General features: G+C 38.8%; 1 protein-coding gene across 1 annotated transcript in view; it reads left to right on the forward strand.

Moving 5' to 3' along the window:
- Positions 1–17,930, forward strand: part of LOC118595655 (astrocytic phosphoprotein PEA-15-like) — a 125,875-nt gene extending 107,945 nt beyond the window's left edge. Inside the window, 1 exon segment of the mRNA XM_036206379.1 lies at positions 17,839–17,930. Coding sequence (XP_036062272.1) covers positions 17,839–17,930 — 92 coding nt within the window.
- Positions 17,931–18,632: the final 702 nt, after the last annotated feature.

Consider the following 18,632-nt stretch of genomic DNA (forward strand, 5'->3'; position numbering starts at 1 on the left):
GGGAAAAGCTGTATATGAAGAGGTCAAGGGAAAAGGACTCCTTCAAAGGGCCAATAGTTTGTGTAGTCATGAGGCAGAAATGGGGTAGGGCACATTAGAGAGGAAACAGAGCAATAGACTGTAGAGTGCAAGGTGGAGATAGTACAAGAAGAGGAGGAAGAGGCAGACTTCTAACAGATGGTTTTGACCATGTAAATACTCATAAATATTTGGATTCTAGATGGAAGCCATAGGAAGCTATTATATTAGTATGTTTAGGATTCAATCTGATTTCTACTTGTTTCTGTTGCCTTTAAGATAAATCAGATGGACTTTGTCACCCTACTGACTGCTATTTTTTGAACAACCACTTATACTATTTTCATTGAAATATTTTAATGGAATCTCACTTTTCTCCCAACTTTTACAAGGTCATTGAGGACACAGGTGACATGTTATATATTATCATATGCTCTGTTTTCCCTAAAATGCCTTCAAAATAACAGACACCAAATAGCTATTTTTAAGAACGATTTATAATACAACCAACCCAGGCTTCATGTAACATGTTGCAATTACAAAATGATTAAGATCAGTGCCAGAATATAAATTTCTCATAGTGCCACCTGAAAATTTTTCCTAAAGAAATTGATAAATATATATGCATGGATGTATTAGAATGCTATTTTTAAAAAAAAAAAACTATTGTCACTACTTTTTTAAATGATCTATAGAAAATTGATTTCAGATGTATGTGTTTCTCTCTGCCAAATCCCAGCACAATAACACATGTTTTATGTTTAAATGAGAAATTTGTAAACTCTACCCATGTTGCCCAAATAGACATTCACTTTACTCTTTTAGACCTTTATTCTGGTCAGTTATTGGACACTCTTTAAACTCAAACAGCATGTGTGACATCTACAGATTCTTTAATTCTTGTTTTAACTTCAACACCTTTTCCCCTCCATGCTTCAGTCAGAGAAGAAGGAAAGGGGGAAGGGCAGGTTTTCTTTGTATTTGAGAAAAAACAAAACAAAACATGGCTTCTGTTGATTGTCAGCTATTATTGACTTGACTCTGTTCTTTCAAAGAGTACAGAAAACCTTTTTCCTGGACCATATTTTAGAAATTGTAGTAGCTGAATATCATTGAAGGGAAGATGTGGACTTAACTCCTGGTTCTACTGTTGTCCAATGTCCTGTTAAGCCACTGCTTGCAGAAGGCTGGAGGATCATGGAATCTGTATGAGAACCTAATAATCTGAAGAGCTCTAATGAAAAGTTTAAATCAGTGGTTCCCAGCCTTCCTACTGCTGTGACCCTTTAATACAGTTTCTCATGTTGTGGGCACCCCAACCAGATAATTATTTTGTTGCTACTTCATAATTTTGCTACAGTTATGAATCATAATGTAAATATCTGATATGCAGGATATATGATATGTGACCCCCAAAGGAGTCATGACCCACAGGCTGAGAATCACTGATTTCAATTTTTTGAAATTCCACATATATTGAAGTTCTTGTTATTTTGCAGTTGACCTTTATCTTAAATTATGCTTCAATCTCTAGGTCTACTTTTCACTATTAACTTAAGTACATTATACCCTACTGTATCATTGGCAGAGAATAAAAAGAATTCCCTTCTTATGTATTTTAAACTGACATTCATGCCTCTTCCTCTTCAATTGTCTAGACTATTAATTTAGTTGCCATGGGTGCTTATATTCTATCATTTTACTCTTATCTGCTTTGTTTACTATGTTGCTGCACCTGTTAGGATTCTGGGCCCAATTATAACTTTAATTTCCTAATACATTGTTGCTTGATCAAGAAAAAAGAAAACCAGTGGTTTCTGATAGCACATTTCAGCTTGTTTGGACTGCTTTACCATGGAAGATTTTCATCTGTCTTCTTTGTGAATCCTGAGGTAAGTGAATGAATATCTGGAAATGCTCCCCTGCTCAAGGGTCATTGTTTATGGAATGGTGGTCAAGAGCAGGCTCTGGAAAAGGAAGTGTGGACCTAACTCCTGACTCTGCCTTTGTCTGTCTGAGTCATAAAATTCTGTTGTTGGGTTTCTCTTTTAGAAACTTTATGTCCACCAATTACAGTCTAACGTTGAATTCTTTAGGTAACTGTCATAGTTAAGGTTTCTATTGCTGTGAAGAGACATCATGACCATGGCAATTCTTATAAGGAAATCATTTAATTGAGGGGGGCTGGAGGAGCAACTGAGAGTCCTAAATCTTGCAGGCAACAGGAAGTCAACTGAGACACTGGACAGTATCCTGAGCATGGGAAACGTCAAAGCCTGCCCCGTAGTGACACACTTCCTCCAATAAGGCCACACCCACTCCAACAAAGCCACAACTCCTAATAGTGCCACTTACTATGATATTATGGGGACCAATTACATTCAAACTACCACATTCCACTCCCTGACCTCCATAAGCTTGTAACAACATCACAATGCAAAATGCATTTAGTATAACTTCAAATTCCCCATAGTCTATCACATTCTCAATAATGTTTTAAAGTCCAAAGTTCAAAGTCTCTTCTCGGATTCATGCAATCTCTTAACTGTAATTATCTGTAAAAATAAAAATAGAAAAGCAGATCACATCTTTCCAGCATATAATGGCACAGGATATATATTACTGTCCCAAAATGTAGGGAAGGGAGCATAGGAAGGAAATACTGTACCAAACCAAGACCAAAAACCAGCTGGGAAACTCCAAACTCTGTATCTCCATGTTTGATGTTTAAAATGCTCTTCAGATCTCTAACTCTGTTCAGCTTTGTCGACTGCAGTACACTTCTTTCTCCTGGGCTGGTTCCACTCTTTGTTAGTAGCTTTCCTTAGCAGGTATCCCATGGCTCTGGCATGTCAAACATCTTGGAGTCACCTTCACAGTTTCACTGGCCTCTCCATGAGTCCTCCATTCAGGGACACCCCTGATACATGCCTGGCCTCAGAGGCTTTCTTTAGTCATGGGAGCTAATTCCATAACCTGTATCTTCTATCCTTAACTCTAAAGCCAGAACCACATGACTGAAGCTGCCGAGTTCTGCTGCCTAATGGGGCTGGAACATGACCCCTTCCTTCAATTACATCTTCACCAGCTTTCTGTTCTTCACTGCCTAAGCTTGGCTATCCTGAAACTTACTCTGTAGACCAGGCTGACCTCAAACTCAGAGACCCAACAACTTCTGCCTTCCCAGTGCTGGGGTTAAAGGCATGCACCACCACATCCCAGTTTAAGTTTTTCTTTAATTCTTTTCCACAAGTTGGAAACTTAGCTGGGTGGAATCTTGACCAGAGGCCACCACTCCCTTTATTCCATTTCTTAATCTGTTTCTCCTTGAACACAGAATTTAGTTCTGTTCCACTGTCTGGTGCTCTTTTGCTCCTCAAATATTTTTCCTTGCTCAGCTTGCTTCTTTATAAATCATTAGAATTAGCATTAGTAACCACAAAAAAGACCCTATTCTAAACGGTTTTGAGATTTCCTCTGATAACAGACTTAATCCAAAACTCTTGACTTTAGCTCAGGCAAGGACAAAAAGCAGCCACTTTCTCTACTAAAATATCACAAGATTAGTGTCTAGGACACATACTGACATTCTCCTCTGAAATATCTTGATCCCCACAGTTCACCAAATCACATTCAGCACATCTGTCTTCCATGCTCCTACTAGTATGGCCCATTCAGTATCACTTAAAGCATTTCATGCCTTCCTAACTCAAACTCCCAAAGTCTGTATTACTCCAAAGAAAAACATGGTTAGGCCTATTATAGCAAAACCTCACTCCCAGTACCAACTTCTGTCTTAATTAAGGTTTCTGTAGCTGTTAAGAGGCACTATGACCATGGCAATTTTAATAAGGAAAACATTTAATTCAGGGGGCTCCCTTACAGTTTCAGAGGTTCAGTCCATTATCATCATGATAGGGATCTTGGTGGCGTACAGGTAGACGTGGTGCTGGAGGAATAGCAGAGAGTTTTACATCTTGCAGACAATAAGACCTGGTTAACTGAGATACTGACTAGGTATTATCCTGAGCATAGGAAACCTCAAAGCCCTCCCCTACAGTGACATACTTCCTCCAACAAAGCCATACTGACTCCAACAAAACTATTTCTCCCAATATTGCCACTTCCTGTGATATTATGGGAGGCTAATTACATTCAAACTACCATAGTGACATACCATTTCCTGTGCATCTGCTAACTACTCACCATGCCAGGTTCATCTATTCATCTACTTTTGCTGTGGATATCACTCTGTATAAATAAAATGCAGTTTGGCGAGTGGCCAGGCAGGAAGTATAGGCAGGACAAGAGAGAAGAGAATTCTGGGAGGTGGAAGGCTGGGGCAGAGAGAGACTGCCAGCCGTTGTCATGACAAGGAAGATGTAAGGTAATAGTAAGCCTCGAGCCACGTGGCAAAGTATAGATTAATAGAAATGCTATAATTTAAGATAGAGAAGAAGTAGATAACAAGAAGCCTGACACGGCCATACAGTTTGTAAACAATGTAAGTTTCTGTGTGTTTACTTGGTTGGTTCTCAGCATCTATGGGCCTGGCCGGTGAGAGAGATTTGTCCTGACTGTGAGGCAGGCAGGAAAAATCTAACTACAAATGGCGCCCAACGCCCAACATGGGGCACGAACCCATGACCCTGAGATTAAGAGTCTAATGCTCTACCGACTGAGCTAGCAGGGCTTTTTAAAATTTTAATTAATTAATTAATTAATTAATTAATTAATTAATTATGTGTTTTAATTTTATACATCAGCCATGGGTTCCCCTGTCCTCCCCCCTCCCGCCACCACCCCCACCTTCCCCCAGCCCCTCCTCTCCATTCCCATGTCCTCCAGGACCAAGACACCCCTGGGAATTCATTTAAACCTGGTGGATTCAGTACAGGCAGGTCCTGTCCCCTCCTTCCAGACTGAGCAAAGTTTCCCTGTCTAAGACCAAGGTTCCAAACAGGCAGCTTATGCACTAAGGACAGGTCCTGGTCCCACAGACTGGGTGCCTCCCAAACAGATCAAGCTATTCAATTGTCTCACTTATCCAGAGGGCCTGATCTAGCTGGGGGCTCCTCAGCCATTGATTCATAATTCATGTGCTTCCATTCGTTTGGCTATTTGTCCCTCTGCTTTTTGCAATCTTGCATTCAACAATTCACGCTCTTGCAGACCCTCCTCTTTCTCAACCATTGGACACCTGGAGCTCCACCTGGGGCCTGGCTGAGGATCTCTGCATCCACTTCCATCAGTTATTGGATGAGAGTTCCAAGACGACTGTTAGGGTGTTTAGTCATCTGATCACCAGACTAGGTCAGATCAGGCTTTCTCTTGACCATTGCCAGCAGTCTACAGAGGATATATCATTGTGGATTTCTGGGGACCTCTCCAGCACAATGCCTATTCCTGTTCTCATGTGGTCTTCATTTATCATGGTCTGTTATTTCTTGTTCTCCCTTTCTGTTCTTGATCCAGCTGGGATCTCCTCCTCCCCTAAGCTTTCTTTCCCTCAAATCTTGCCCTTCATTACTCCCACTGTCATCCAGGTTGTTCATGTAGATCTCATCCATTTCTCTGTCATTGGGTGATCCCTGTGTCTTTCCTAGGATCCCGCTTTCTAGGTAGCCTCCCTGGAGTTGTGTAGCAGTCTAGTCATCTTTGTTTTACATCTAGTATCCTCCTATGAGTGAATATATACCATGCCTGTCCCTCTGAGTTTGGGTTACCCCACTCAGGGTGATTTTTTCTAGATCCATCCATTTGCCTGCAAACCTCATGATGTCATTGTTTTTCTCTGCTGAGTAGTACTCCACTGTGTATATGTACCATATTTTCTTTATCCATTCTTCAGTTGAAGGGCATCTAGGTTGTTTCCAGGTTCTGGCTATTACAAACAATGCTGATAGGAACATAGCTGAGCAAATGCCCTTGTGGTATGATTGAGCATTCCTTGGGTATATGCCCAAGAGTGCTATAGCTGGGTCTTGGGGGAGATGGATTCTCAGTTTTCTAAGAGCGCCATATTGATTTCCAAAGTGGCTGTACAAACCTGCACTCCTACCAGCAGTGGAGGAGAGTTCCCCTTGCTCCACATCCTCTCCAGCATAAGCTGTCTTCTGTGTTTTTGATCTTAGCCACTCTGACAGGTGTAAGATGGTATCTCAGAGTCGTTTGGATTTGCATTTCCTGGATAATTAGGGATGTTGAGCAATTCCTTAAATGTCTTTCAGCCATTTGAACTTCCTCTGTGGAGAATTCTCTGTTTAGTTCTATAGCCCATTTCTTAATTGGGCTGTTGGGCATTTTAGTGTCTAATTTCTTGAGTTCTTTATATATTCTGGATAACAGCCCTCTGTCAGATGTGGGGTTGGTGAAGATCTTTTCCCATTCTGGAGGCTGTCGCTTTGTCTTGTTGACCATGTCCTTTGCTCTACAAAAGCTTCTCAGTTTCAACAGGTCCCATTGATTGATTGTTTCTCTCAGTGTCTGTGCTACTGTTATTATATTTAGAAAATGATCTCCAGTGCCAATGTGTTCAAGAGTACTTCCTACTTTCTCTTCTATCAGGTTCAGAGTAACTGGATTTATGTTGAGGTCTTTGATCCACTTGGACTTAAGTTTTGTGCACAGTGGCAGATATTTATTTATTTATTTATTTATTTATTTATTTATTTCTATCTATCTATCTATCTATCTATCTATCTATCTATCTATTTATGTATTTATTTTTTAACTAGCAAAGGCTAAATCCACCATGTAGCAGAGTAAAGTGCTGCTTGTAGACTCCTCATTCCTGCCACACTCAGGTCAGACGCACATGCCAGGAACCCGCCATAGTAGCTCAATGGTGTCAAGGGGAAGTGCTGTGGATATCACTCTGTATAAATAAAATGCTGTTTGGCCAGTGGCCAGGCAGGAAGTATAGGCGGGACAAGAGAGAAGAGAATTCTGGGAGGTGGAAGGCAGGGGCAAAGAGATGCCGCCAGCCGCTGCCATGACAAGAAAGAGATAACGTACTGGTAAGTCCTGAGCCACGTGGCAAAGTATAGATTAATAGAAATGGGCTAAATATAAGAATAAGAGCTAGACAATGGTAGGCCTGAGCTAATGGTCAAGAAGTTTAAATAATATAAATGTCTGTGTGTTTATTTTACAAGTGGGTTGTTGGACTAATAGGGCTTGGTGGCACTTGGAGAGAATCTTTCCAACTACATACTTTCTTCCTTTTGTGCATGATGTTTAGCTTTTGGAGGATGCTGTTGTATCATGTTTTTTCATGCTCCCTTGCTTCCTTGGGTGAGCTCACATTTCTTCCTGGTTGTTCTCTCCCCTCTCTCTCTGTCTCTATCTCTGTCTCTGATTCTCCCTTTAAAACTCATGATAGAAACCATATTCTCTAAGACAATTTCTTCCTTCTACAATGCTTCCCTGGATGCACCAATTGTCCTTCTTTCTTGAATTCATTGTACTTAATACACATCTATAGACCACATTGGAAGCTCAAGGTTGATGATGTGTCAGATTTCCACCATGGAAAGTACAATCTGGATTTTGTGAACAGAATTATACTTATCTTCTTGTATCTAAGGCCAAATTACAGCAATCTCCATAATATTCATGGACTTGAAAAAATAAGCAGTTTGCCACTCCCACTGAGTGGTAAATAGATTAACATTGTCATTCAGAGATATCTTAAATATTTTTAAAAGAGAGTTCTTTCTTTATGTTTAATGGAAACAATGTTTACATATAGTTATGGACCATAGTACATTGTTTTGATATGTGAATATAAAGTATGATGATCAAAGCAGAATTTTTGACTTTTAGAATATAAAGATAACTCAATATCCCTAAAACTGAATGGAAAATCCAAAGCCTCCAAATTGCACGTTCTGAAGGAATAGCAGGGAAAGTTAAAGACAGCTTATCTTTTGGCCAGGAATGTATAGCCCACTTTGCTTGCTTTCTCAACTCAGTTAAAAATAGGAGACCAGCTCCAATCTATAGAAGGGTCTTTCAGGCTGCAAGAATATATTATAGAGATTCAGATGTGCATTAAAGCTATACTCTGACCGACCAAGGGTATTTCAAAAGGCAAGCCATTTATTATGAATATTTGGTGCTATCCAGCTTTTAATATTTCAGCTGTCTTCTGCTATGAAATTGCATGCTCAAATATTTCCAGACCATTGGGGTAACAGTTCAGCTCTGCAGACCTGATAGACTTCTAGGTAACTAACTCCCCTGGTGAGCCTAGGAGTCAAGCTGGCTGAAAGTGTGGAAATGATGCCTTGAGGCCTAGTGGCCTCCAGAACAATTGACTGAGAATAAAAGAGGTTTTTACATATCAAGGTTGAAGGTAGAGCAACATTTCTGAGGAGACAGAGAACCAAGTGGCCAGACAAAGAAAGACAGGCATTTTCTATAGAGCAGACAGAATGACATGACTAGGTAGACGAGAACACGTAGGTAATGTAGATGGTAAGGTAGAACTCTTGAGCCAGGAGTAGAGAGTAGCAGAGATGGAGAATGAAGAATCAGAGGATGAAGACAAGGCTGGAAGCATAAGAGCTTAGTCGTTAGCAGGACTATGAGAGGGAACCAGATGGAATTGAAGCTATGTAGACAGAATTTCATCCCAGAGAAATAAAGTAGACAGATAAGGAGCTTGGTACATCTAGAGTTATTCCTGCCCTGAATGCCTGACAGAGCTTTAACTGTATTGATAGAATTGTCTTGGAGGAATAAAGTTAACAGAAATAAGAACATAGTGTACATAGGTTTTGTTCCTCAGATATTCCATGCCAGATGTAACAAAATCCCCAGACCCTAGGTAATCAATAGAAGGGCTTTTGCGGGGAGGAGTGAAGATTGAAGAAGTATTAGATAGCAATACAGGCCTAGACACTGAGAAAGACACAGACACAGGATAGCTTCGAGATGGTCCTGGGTCAATACCCAGTCACCCCAACTTTATTCATAATGGGCATTTTATATATCAGCCCAGGGAGGGGCAAAAGACCTTCACCTTCCAAGATCAAGGTATAAAGTAGCAGCAAGTGTGGACCCTTCAAAACACCTGGTATCCACACCAGTAGCCAAATCATCCTATTATGCAGTCCTACTGGGCAAAGCAAGCTCAGACTTTCTGATCTTGAGTAAGGCCTTACTAGGGAGCCTATGTGGGCCCCCACAGTTAAAACCTACTTTCTCTTTGCAGGCAAAAACCCCAAATAGCTTCTCCTCTTTCTTTGCTTACAAGATAGTTTGTCCATGCAGCTATTGCAGCCTTTCCTCACATAGCACTGAAGTGGTCTGCATATATATATATATATATATATATATATATATATATATATATATATATATATATATATATATATATATATATGTTCTCTTTTGAGTATGTGTTTCCTTGGAGCAGGAAGGGGCCTGCCTTCCTCACTGATACTTTGGAGCTTTTACTCTGCCTTGTATGTCATAACCCTCATTTAATACTGAATAGATCATCCACATCAATACCATGCTGTGGATGGGTTAGGCGATTCAATATTATCTTCTAGTTACAAAGAGAATATATCAACATGCATTTTAAAGAAAAGAGACAGACAAGCTTTTGCTATGCTGAGGTTTCAGTGTCTTTAAAATGTCAAAGGGTGAGTCAAGTTCACAGTGTTCCTGTTCCTTAGATTTAAATGAAAGAAAATATGCATACCTTAGCTTATTCTAGGACTTAGGGTTTTCAGGGCTGGATGTATGTTCTCTACATTCACCAAACTGCACTCTGCTCCCTCCACACAGCAAGTAACAGAACACTCTTCTCACTGCCTTCAGCCCCCCTCCCCCTGCCACCCACTTTGCCAAGCTGCCCAGGGCAGCTCTTTTGTGACCGTGTGACTGTGGTGCTTTGCTCTGAGGCTCTTCCTATTCTCACTTGCTGTTTTTTTTTTTTTTTTTTTAAAGTAGAATTCACCTGAAGCCAGTTTTCACACTGCAGAGCTAATTTCCATGCAAAAGTGAATGATGTCTCACATTAAATATTCCTTAGAGCATAGAATTGACGTTGAATGTATAATTTTAAGCAGCTCAAGCAGTATTCACTAAAGGGTTGACACAAGAATGAGGATCGCAGGAAAGTGTAGGTGAGAAGGGAAATGATGAGCACGGGAAGGCTTTTCCCAACACCTCAATAGTCAGGTCTCCATTTATCTTGCTTCTTACATGGAGTTTAACTTTTATTTTTAACAACTGGGTCACATCCCTTAGGAAAAGCTAAATTTTTGCTCAAAGATTAGGGATATTTGGAGAGTCATTAACTCTTCCAGACACCAGAAAGACAATGTTGCAAAAAGGGCAATGACATAGTTCACTAAGTGCATCTTAATTGTCTGCACAACCTGAATGAGAATTCGTCATTGCCAAGGTTCAATACTAAAGGCAACTATTATATGCTACAAGAAAAGTTCACATTTGTAAATCTTGATTGGACATGTAAGTGCAGAGACATTTCACAGTGGACTCTTAGGCTTGTGGAATTTATGATTGTACAATTGAAAGCTGTGGAATTGAGTGAAATGCCATGAAGAAACAATACTTCATATTCTGGACAATTTTGATCTCAGTTGAGACAACATTGTCAGTATTTATTGTTTAAAAAGAATTTGTGACTGTTGCCCCTTTTATAAGCATATCACTAAGGTGGCACATTGGTTAATTTCACATGCAGTGAGTTATGTAAATTCACAATAGAATGCAAAGGAAAACATGAATACTTTAATTTATACATTGCACAGTTTATACATATAGATTGTCCTTTCTACTTGAAGGTGATGCTGCTGTTATTGTCTCTGCTATTTTTTGTGTGTTCAGATCTCACTGTTTGATTGGCAATTCCTACTGTGTACAGTCTGCATATGTGTCGACTAACAACTGCCACCATTGCCTGGAGGGCTTGATTGCTGGGTTGTTCAATATTTATTAGCACCCAAGAAGTGCTAGGTGCTGCACTGAGCAGTGCACATGTAAAATTGCTGCTGTTGTCCTCTAAAAATTCTGTCCCAAGGTGACTAGTGGAATACATATATTTTTCATGTTTAATATGAATTTTTTGGGAAAAAAAAACAGGATACAGTTAATGTTCTTTCAATAATATATCATTGGTGAATAATATCATGCTCTTTCACATAAATATTATATACCCTTTTAGGAACTGTCTAGACTATAAAGCTATGTTTTGAATAAACCTATTAAAATCAGCCCACTACTGAAGGCCAAGAAAGGATGCTGTAGAAACATTATCATTAGGATGTGCCAGGGTGGGACTGGGAAATACCATCCTGTCACAGTCCTCTGTGTTTGAATGCTTCGTCTCCAGCTTGTGGCACTGTTGGGGGAGACTGTCGAACCCCAGCAAGTGGATTACTGAGGGTTGGCCCTGAAGGGTTACAATCTGGCTTTGCTTCCACCTTTAGCCCTCTGTCCCACATGATTTTTAGAGATGTGGCAAGCCTATGAGAAAACTCCTACTATATGCTGATCCACAGCTACCATTCCTTCTCTGCTACAATTGACTTTATATCCTTAAAATGTGAGCCAAAATAAGCTATGCTTCTCTGAGCTGCCTGTGTTGGCTATTTTGGTGACAGAAACACAAAGTAACTCAAGCAGGGTAGAAAGAGATAAGAAAGCAACTCAAGGCTCAGGGTCGTTTTGGCTTAAAGTGAATGGAGATACTAGAATCTAGTATCAGTTTCAAGGTTTGGTCATAGCTAAGCTTCTCAGTCAAGATGAGCAGCCCCTATTTTGTCCATTGCTTATGAACAGTGTATATTCTATCCACTATAAAATTTAGAACGTCACAGATGCAAAAATTCCAGAAAAAACAAACAAACAAACAACAGTGTAACTAGAATTTTGATGCAAGAGCTGGAACGTTGCAGTGTTGAAAGTGGAGACAGAGGGCTGACAAGAGGTGAATTTGAGGGACTGAGTTGATAGAAGTTTACAAGGAGTCATGGAGAGACCATTAAAGAGAGAACTCTTCAGTTCTTCATTTGTTAGTGAAGAAACTCAGCACCAGGAAATGCATATAATAATATTTGTCTTTAAGGCTTGGCTGTATTTTGTTACAGCTCCTTATGTCTGCAACATGAACAATAACTTCTTCTTAAAAAGAATTATACCTTAGAAACTGATAAAAAATGAATGCTTTTAAAAATTGGCCAGAATTTCATGCATTGTACTTTATCATCATTTTAACTCAAGTATTGTATTCATTGTTGAAAACAATAAACTCTACAATTTTGCTCTTAAATGTTCAACATGTAAATAAACTTTCTGCAGTGTTAAAGGCATTTCTTAAATGCTAATCTAATATTTTTGTCTGCAACTGAATTATTTACAAGATAAGAGCCAACATAACAGACTATTTTGTATAAACCATGATGCAAGATTTTTGTGTGCGCTAAAAGTTAATAAATAACATGTTACATTTTCATAGCAATTGAAGAGCAGTGTCTTTAAGTTCAAGATATTTTATTTTTATTTCTATGCCTTTCAAGTGATAAAGTTGTAATCTACCTTATCAAAACAACTTATTTTAAGGAATTTAATTTAAAATAATTTTAATAAAAAGAATAAAGGTATAAGTAATGTGATATGGCTCATGGATTCATAATTATAGTGAGGTGAATATTATACAAGAAGACTTGGCCAGACCATGAGTAATTAAGCAATGTTGACACCCAAAGTACTTTCTCCCTTTGTGTGTTTTAGCTTTGGGGCTCTACATGGTGAAACATAAGAGTGAGAACATCTACTTTGCTGGTACTTATTTAATAGCTTCTTATCTAATGGGGGCTTTATCAGTTGGCAATGATTTTAAAGACCTATCTGGAGACTGGATCTTATTACTTTCTGGTTGGACAAGAGGAGTAGGCAGCTGATCTGGCTATATGTAAGGAGGAGGGGGGGTATAACTAGGAAACAATCCCCGCCTTCTTGCTAAGCAACTCCTCACCAGAATCAGTCTTCATTGAGAGAAGCATAGAAAACCACCATCTTAGAATCTATTGCAAAGGGTGTGTATTTCTTCCCCTTTTCTTTCTTTCTTCAATAGGACAAAAAGTTAGGCCTTCATGGGCCTAATGAAAGAGCTTACAAACTCACAAACTGACTGCAGTGGTCACTGTAAACATCTATATCTCTTGGATAACAGCTCTTGGATATGGGACCCATTTTATAAAAAATGGAAATATGTTATGGGAATTTCTTGACACTATCTGGGATAATAATGAAGGAATCAAGGTGAGATCTTTAGAACCCAGGTGTTTTCTTAGTGTGGAAAACTCTTTGCTGTCATGAGGTCTAACAGGTTAGAAAACAGTGGAGCCGAGAAAGTGAACCATGACACTTGGAAACCGAGTTGAAAAGGCCAGGGGTTTCCAGCTTAGTGCTTTAGCCCAGGCACACAGCACCACTGCTTTACAGTTGCTTGTATTTGGTTTAACAGCAGTTTTCATAATGTATCCTAAATGATTGAAATATAACTAGAAAACCTGGGTTGTTACAGCTGCATTGTTACCTTTGTCTTTATTAGTAAAACAATCTTTTTTCTTGTTTACTCTGGTAAGTGCTAATGTAAATAACAGCTTTTATTTAGCAAATATGCTGACTGTTTTTACACTTCGTGCTACCTCTAGCCTAACCATATTTGTCTCATTCTTTTGCAATTCTTCTAACTCTAAATGAACAGAGTCTATGTTGTATTCTAAAGGAATGTTCCTTTTTTCAGATCTAATGAAAGCCTTCAACTCTCATGCTCTTCTGTGCCAGCTGCACACATGCTTTACAGCTTATATTGAAGCAATTTAATATAATTAAAAAGATCTAATATTTCAATTATTTTCTGAGAATCTGTGTTTTCTTCATATACTCATCAAATTAGATTCTACAAAATAGTAAAGAAAAAAACTGCATCTTTTAAATCTTGCAGCTAGTAAATAACTTACTTTTATCTTGAGGTGATCATTTAAATATTTTTTTTCCTGTAGCCCTTCTTGATTGCTTGTTTAAAATTATAACTCTGGTGTAAATAAGACAGATTGTTCTAAGAAAAGTCACTTAATCTTTTCAAGGTTTTTGTTTTTCTAAAGTCAAGGCAGGGAGAGAAATATTCTCCCTTAGAGATGGTTTCAGAAGAGCCATGGAGTATCCTCCACTGTGAGACCTCCTTCCTGTCCAGTAGAGAAGGGGTATCTTCCAAGCTGTGATAGGTCATGTTGACTGTCAACTTGATAGCATTGAGAATCAAAATGAAAACACCACTCTCAGCACGAGGACATGGACCTCCTAGATTATACGGAATGAGGTGGGAAGGCCCAGCCTAAGTGTGGGCAGGAGCATTCCATTGTCTAGGATCTTTACTGCACACAAAAAGGGAAAAAGTGAACTTAGCAACAGCATTAATTGCTTGCTGTCTCCCGACTGTGGATGCAATGGGGGAAGCCACGTCCTGTTCCAGCATCATCCCTTCCCACTGCCACCCTCTTCTTTCCATGACAGGCTCTGTGACCTGGAGCCAAAATAAATCTTTCTTCAGTTTCTTTCCTCAGGAATTTTGTCACAGCAGCAAAAGCAAACAAATACCCCACTACTGCACCACGCTTCTACATATGGTAGTGGGAAGGCTTACTTGATTCATATAAGGTATTGTTTTGGCTCGCTTGCAAGATGTCTCTCACAGGAAGGAACCTTTTCTCTCATATATGCTCTCTTGTGCCATCCTTGAGAGACACTGGGCTTTCTTCTATTGCACAGGTGACATAAAGAACAGCAACGGAGCATGGTGTATCATACCTGTCATCTCAGCTACGTGGGATACTGAGGCTGGAGGACTCTGAACTTGAGGAGACCCAAGGCAACATAGTGAGATTCAGTTTTAAAAGCATTAGTAATAAAAGAAAAGACAGAATGCTGCTGGTGGTTGGAGCTTACCAATGTTCCTCCTCTTCCTAAGCACCTGTCATTATTCATTAACTCACAAAAACAGTGAAAAACAGTAGAAACAGATGTTGTTGAGCTCACCAAACTGCACTTTTCTTCAGTTGAATCTCACCTAGCTTCAAATGGGAACTAGATGTTCTTTCTGCCACGGATGTTCTTCTACTGCTAGTTTGTACTACCTTAGGTTTTCTAAATTGGATGTTATTAAAAGGCATGAAATACCCACTAAACCATGCTTTTTTTTTCAAGCAAGACTTTCCCTTGATGAAGTATAATATTCCGTAGAAAAAGATACAGATTAATTAAGAGTGATCCAGATGTCTCCCCAGAAAACACCAAAAACACAGAATTGGATAGCTGGAAAGAATCGGTAATTTTCCATGAATCTTATTAATGATAACCACAAATGAAACCTTACTCATGAGCCATGAACTTTTCCCATTCATTAGCCTTATTTATCAACAAAGCCTACACAGCAGAGCCTAATGACCTGATTTTTCTTCTCATTACTTTCATGTAATTTTTTATGTATTCAATCCAGTTTTCTCTTGTTACAGGTATGATAACCAAAAGAGAATCACTGTATCCAAAACATGAAGGTTTAAAGGAAACACACTCCCATGCTCTCCCTTATTATTTAATTCAGTTGTTTTGTAGGAATGCAGTTAAAATGTATATAATATAAAGATTTATAAGGGCAGTTCAGAAATAGCTTGTCCAGGAATTACAGAAATAAGCATGATTTGCTAAGCACAGATTGCAGATTCTGGGTTTTAGTCATACATCCAGCACATGTGTATAGATATTACAATGTGTAACAGCCATTATTCAAAACTCTTACAGCATTACAATAAATAAACAAAAATAATAACAGCTAAAAATGCTACAAGCATGGTATCACAGGTAAGGTCTGAGATGGTTACTAGGGCTCCTCGCTTCCTGGCAATTCATCTCTGTGTGATCTTACACCTAAGTATAATCTCTTTCCTTTCTGTATGGGTGGGACCAATGACTAAAGAAAGAGAATATGATGATCATGTTGCCTCAGGAAATAGTTTAGAAATCTACCAAGGTTTACTGTGGACATCCTTACTCAGTGGTTTACTTTTTCTGAGGCAAGCTAGTTGCATGTGTGAGTTGTTTCATGGAAAGTCATGTGTGGTACAAAAAACATTATATGGATCAAGCAGGTTATAGTTACATATTTATGTGTGTGTGTGTGTGAGAGAGAGAGAGACAGACAGACAGACAGACAGACAAAGAGAGAGAGACAAAGTCAGAGACAGAGACAGAGAGAGAACAGAAGAGATCTAAGAGGAAGTGAGGGTGGCAGACTTTGTGTGGAATGAAAACAGAATGGATCCATTTAGTTAGTAGAGGAAGGGGACACTAAAAAGGGGAGAGGAGAGATGGGGAAGGCAGTGGAGGAGTACAGAGGAATTATTATCCTGCATATACTAGCAATCAGGAAGATGTCTGACAACATTTACAACGAAAGTGAGGCAAATGTTAGTGACTTGCCTAAACTCACTGACGTCCATAGCATCGACAGAAATAGAACTCTGCTCTCTGAACTTTCAATGTCTTTTCCTGGTAGTTCACTTTTATAAGGTGTTCCACTAATGAAAAGTGCTATTATTACCTTGGAAGTAAGGAAAAAAAAAGACAAAACATTTTTAAAACAATTATAATTGATTATGTCATCCCTGTACTTCAAGCAGTAGAAGTTCACTAAATTATAGTGCAACTAATAAACGAAGAGAGTGCTTCGCTGAAGACTTTAGACATTTTCTAGAATGAATTAAAATGAACAAAAGGATCTAAAGGGTAAAACGGAGATCTTCTGTAAAATGTCTTTTACAAGATGTTCAAGAACACAAGTGATTAACACAGGGGTTGATTAGTATGAATTAAACAACTTCAAAATCAATAAATGAATAGTTTCCACATTGTTTACATTCAGAAACCATGGACTTTTTGCACTGCATATTGTAGCAGGTAAGCTGATGTCTGCTTAGGAATACAGGGAAGATCTAGCCATTAACTCTACTTTTTCTACCATCTTACTTGTGTGAAAAATATTGCCAATTGGATGAAGTCTATTAATTTTCTTAATGTAGATAAAAGTCTCTAGTAGAGTAGTAATTATTATGGGCAATGTATGTAGCTGTTAACATACTTTACATGTAATTCTTGAGAACATTACTGAAGTATCATTAGCCATATTTAGATAAATGAGGAAAAGAGACAGCAGAGAAATATTTGGGAAATCCAGGATTCCCAATTCATTTGGTCTCTACTTATTTTTCAGAGAGAGAGAGAGAGAGAGAGAGAGAGAGAGAGAGAGAGAGAGAGAGAGATCACAATATTTGGCTCATAATCATTCACATCTCTCCTTTCTTTTATATTATGAATAAAAGCTGTCAGTCTGGATTATGCTGCTCAGTCTTTCATGAAATCTTGCCACTTTAGAAACCTCTTTGAGTCAGGTGGTGGTGGAGCACGCCTTTAATCCCAGCACTCAGGCAGCAGAGGCAGGTGGATCTCTGTGAATTCAAGGTCAGCCTGGTCTACAAAGTGAGTTCTAGGACAACCAGGACTGCTACACAGAGAAACCCTATCCTGAAATATAATCAAGCAAAACAAGCAAATAAACAAACAACAATGAAAGAAAGCCAGGCTCCCATAAGCACACAGTTTCCAGACATCAGCAAGTTCCACATATTGCTAAATTCATTCTCAGTGTTAACTGGTGTTGCTTACTAGTCTTGTAGGAGCGTGTTTACCACTTAAATTGTTACCATTGCCCCAATTTAGCCTGCTGTGTTGCTGCTGTCATTGTCATTTTTGCCATCACCATTGTCCTCCTCATCATTATCATCATCATCGCCACATACATCATGATGTGATGGGATCTGAAGTGATCAACCCAAATACAGCTTCCTTTCCACATGCTGTTTCATGACAGATGGCTTATCATCTCTCACATAGCATTCCTCTAGTCATGGACAATCCTAGCTGCATGCTGTCCCTCTTGGAAGGTGCCATCAAATAAAACCTAAACCCTTGAGTTTTCTTCCCCAGTTATAAACATTTAAGAAATTGAACGTTATTTATAGACTTCAAAGTAGTGAGTAACGTAGAGTAAAGGCCTCTAAATCACAGAATAAATAAAACAATAATATTTTGGTGCAAATAAAGGTGTTTATTTGTAGTATTATCAACCTTTTATTTTTCTCCCTGTAGAAATTTCCTCCAAAAGAAAGGAACCCTGTTCATGATCACTTATGAAAAAACGCTACAGCAACTCATCCTCTTCATGAAGGAGTCAACCAACTATTAAAGACTATTTCATTTGCCTGGAATCTCATATCTAAAACTTATCCTCAGATGTTTTTTATAATGCACTTTATTAGTGTGTCTAGAGGAAGAATCTCCCATCTCCTCTAGTATTTTGCCCATGAAGGCAATTAATTAAAATAGTTCTTAAATTATTTAAGCTTTCAAAAAGTCAATAGTTTAAGGCAATTCTTAGAAGAAATTCTTAGTTTAAGTTGACCAAGATTCTTTTCTGTGCAAAAGAGACAAAGAGTATTATATTTTATAGCATG

Source organism: Onychomys torridus, chromosome 14, assembly GCF_903995425.1.
Source record: "Onychomys torridus chromosome 14, mOncTor1.1, whole genome shotgun sequence".
NCBI classification, from domain to species: domain Eukaryota; kingdom Metazoa; phylum Chordata; class Mammalia; order Rodentia; family Cricetidae; genus Onychomys; species Onychomys torridus.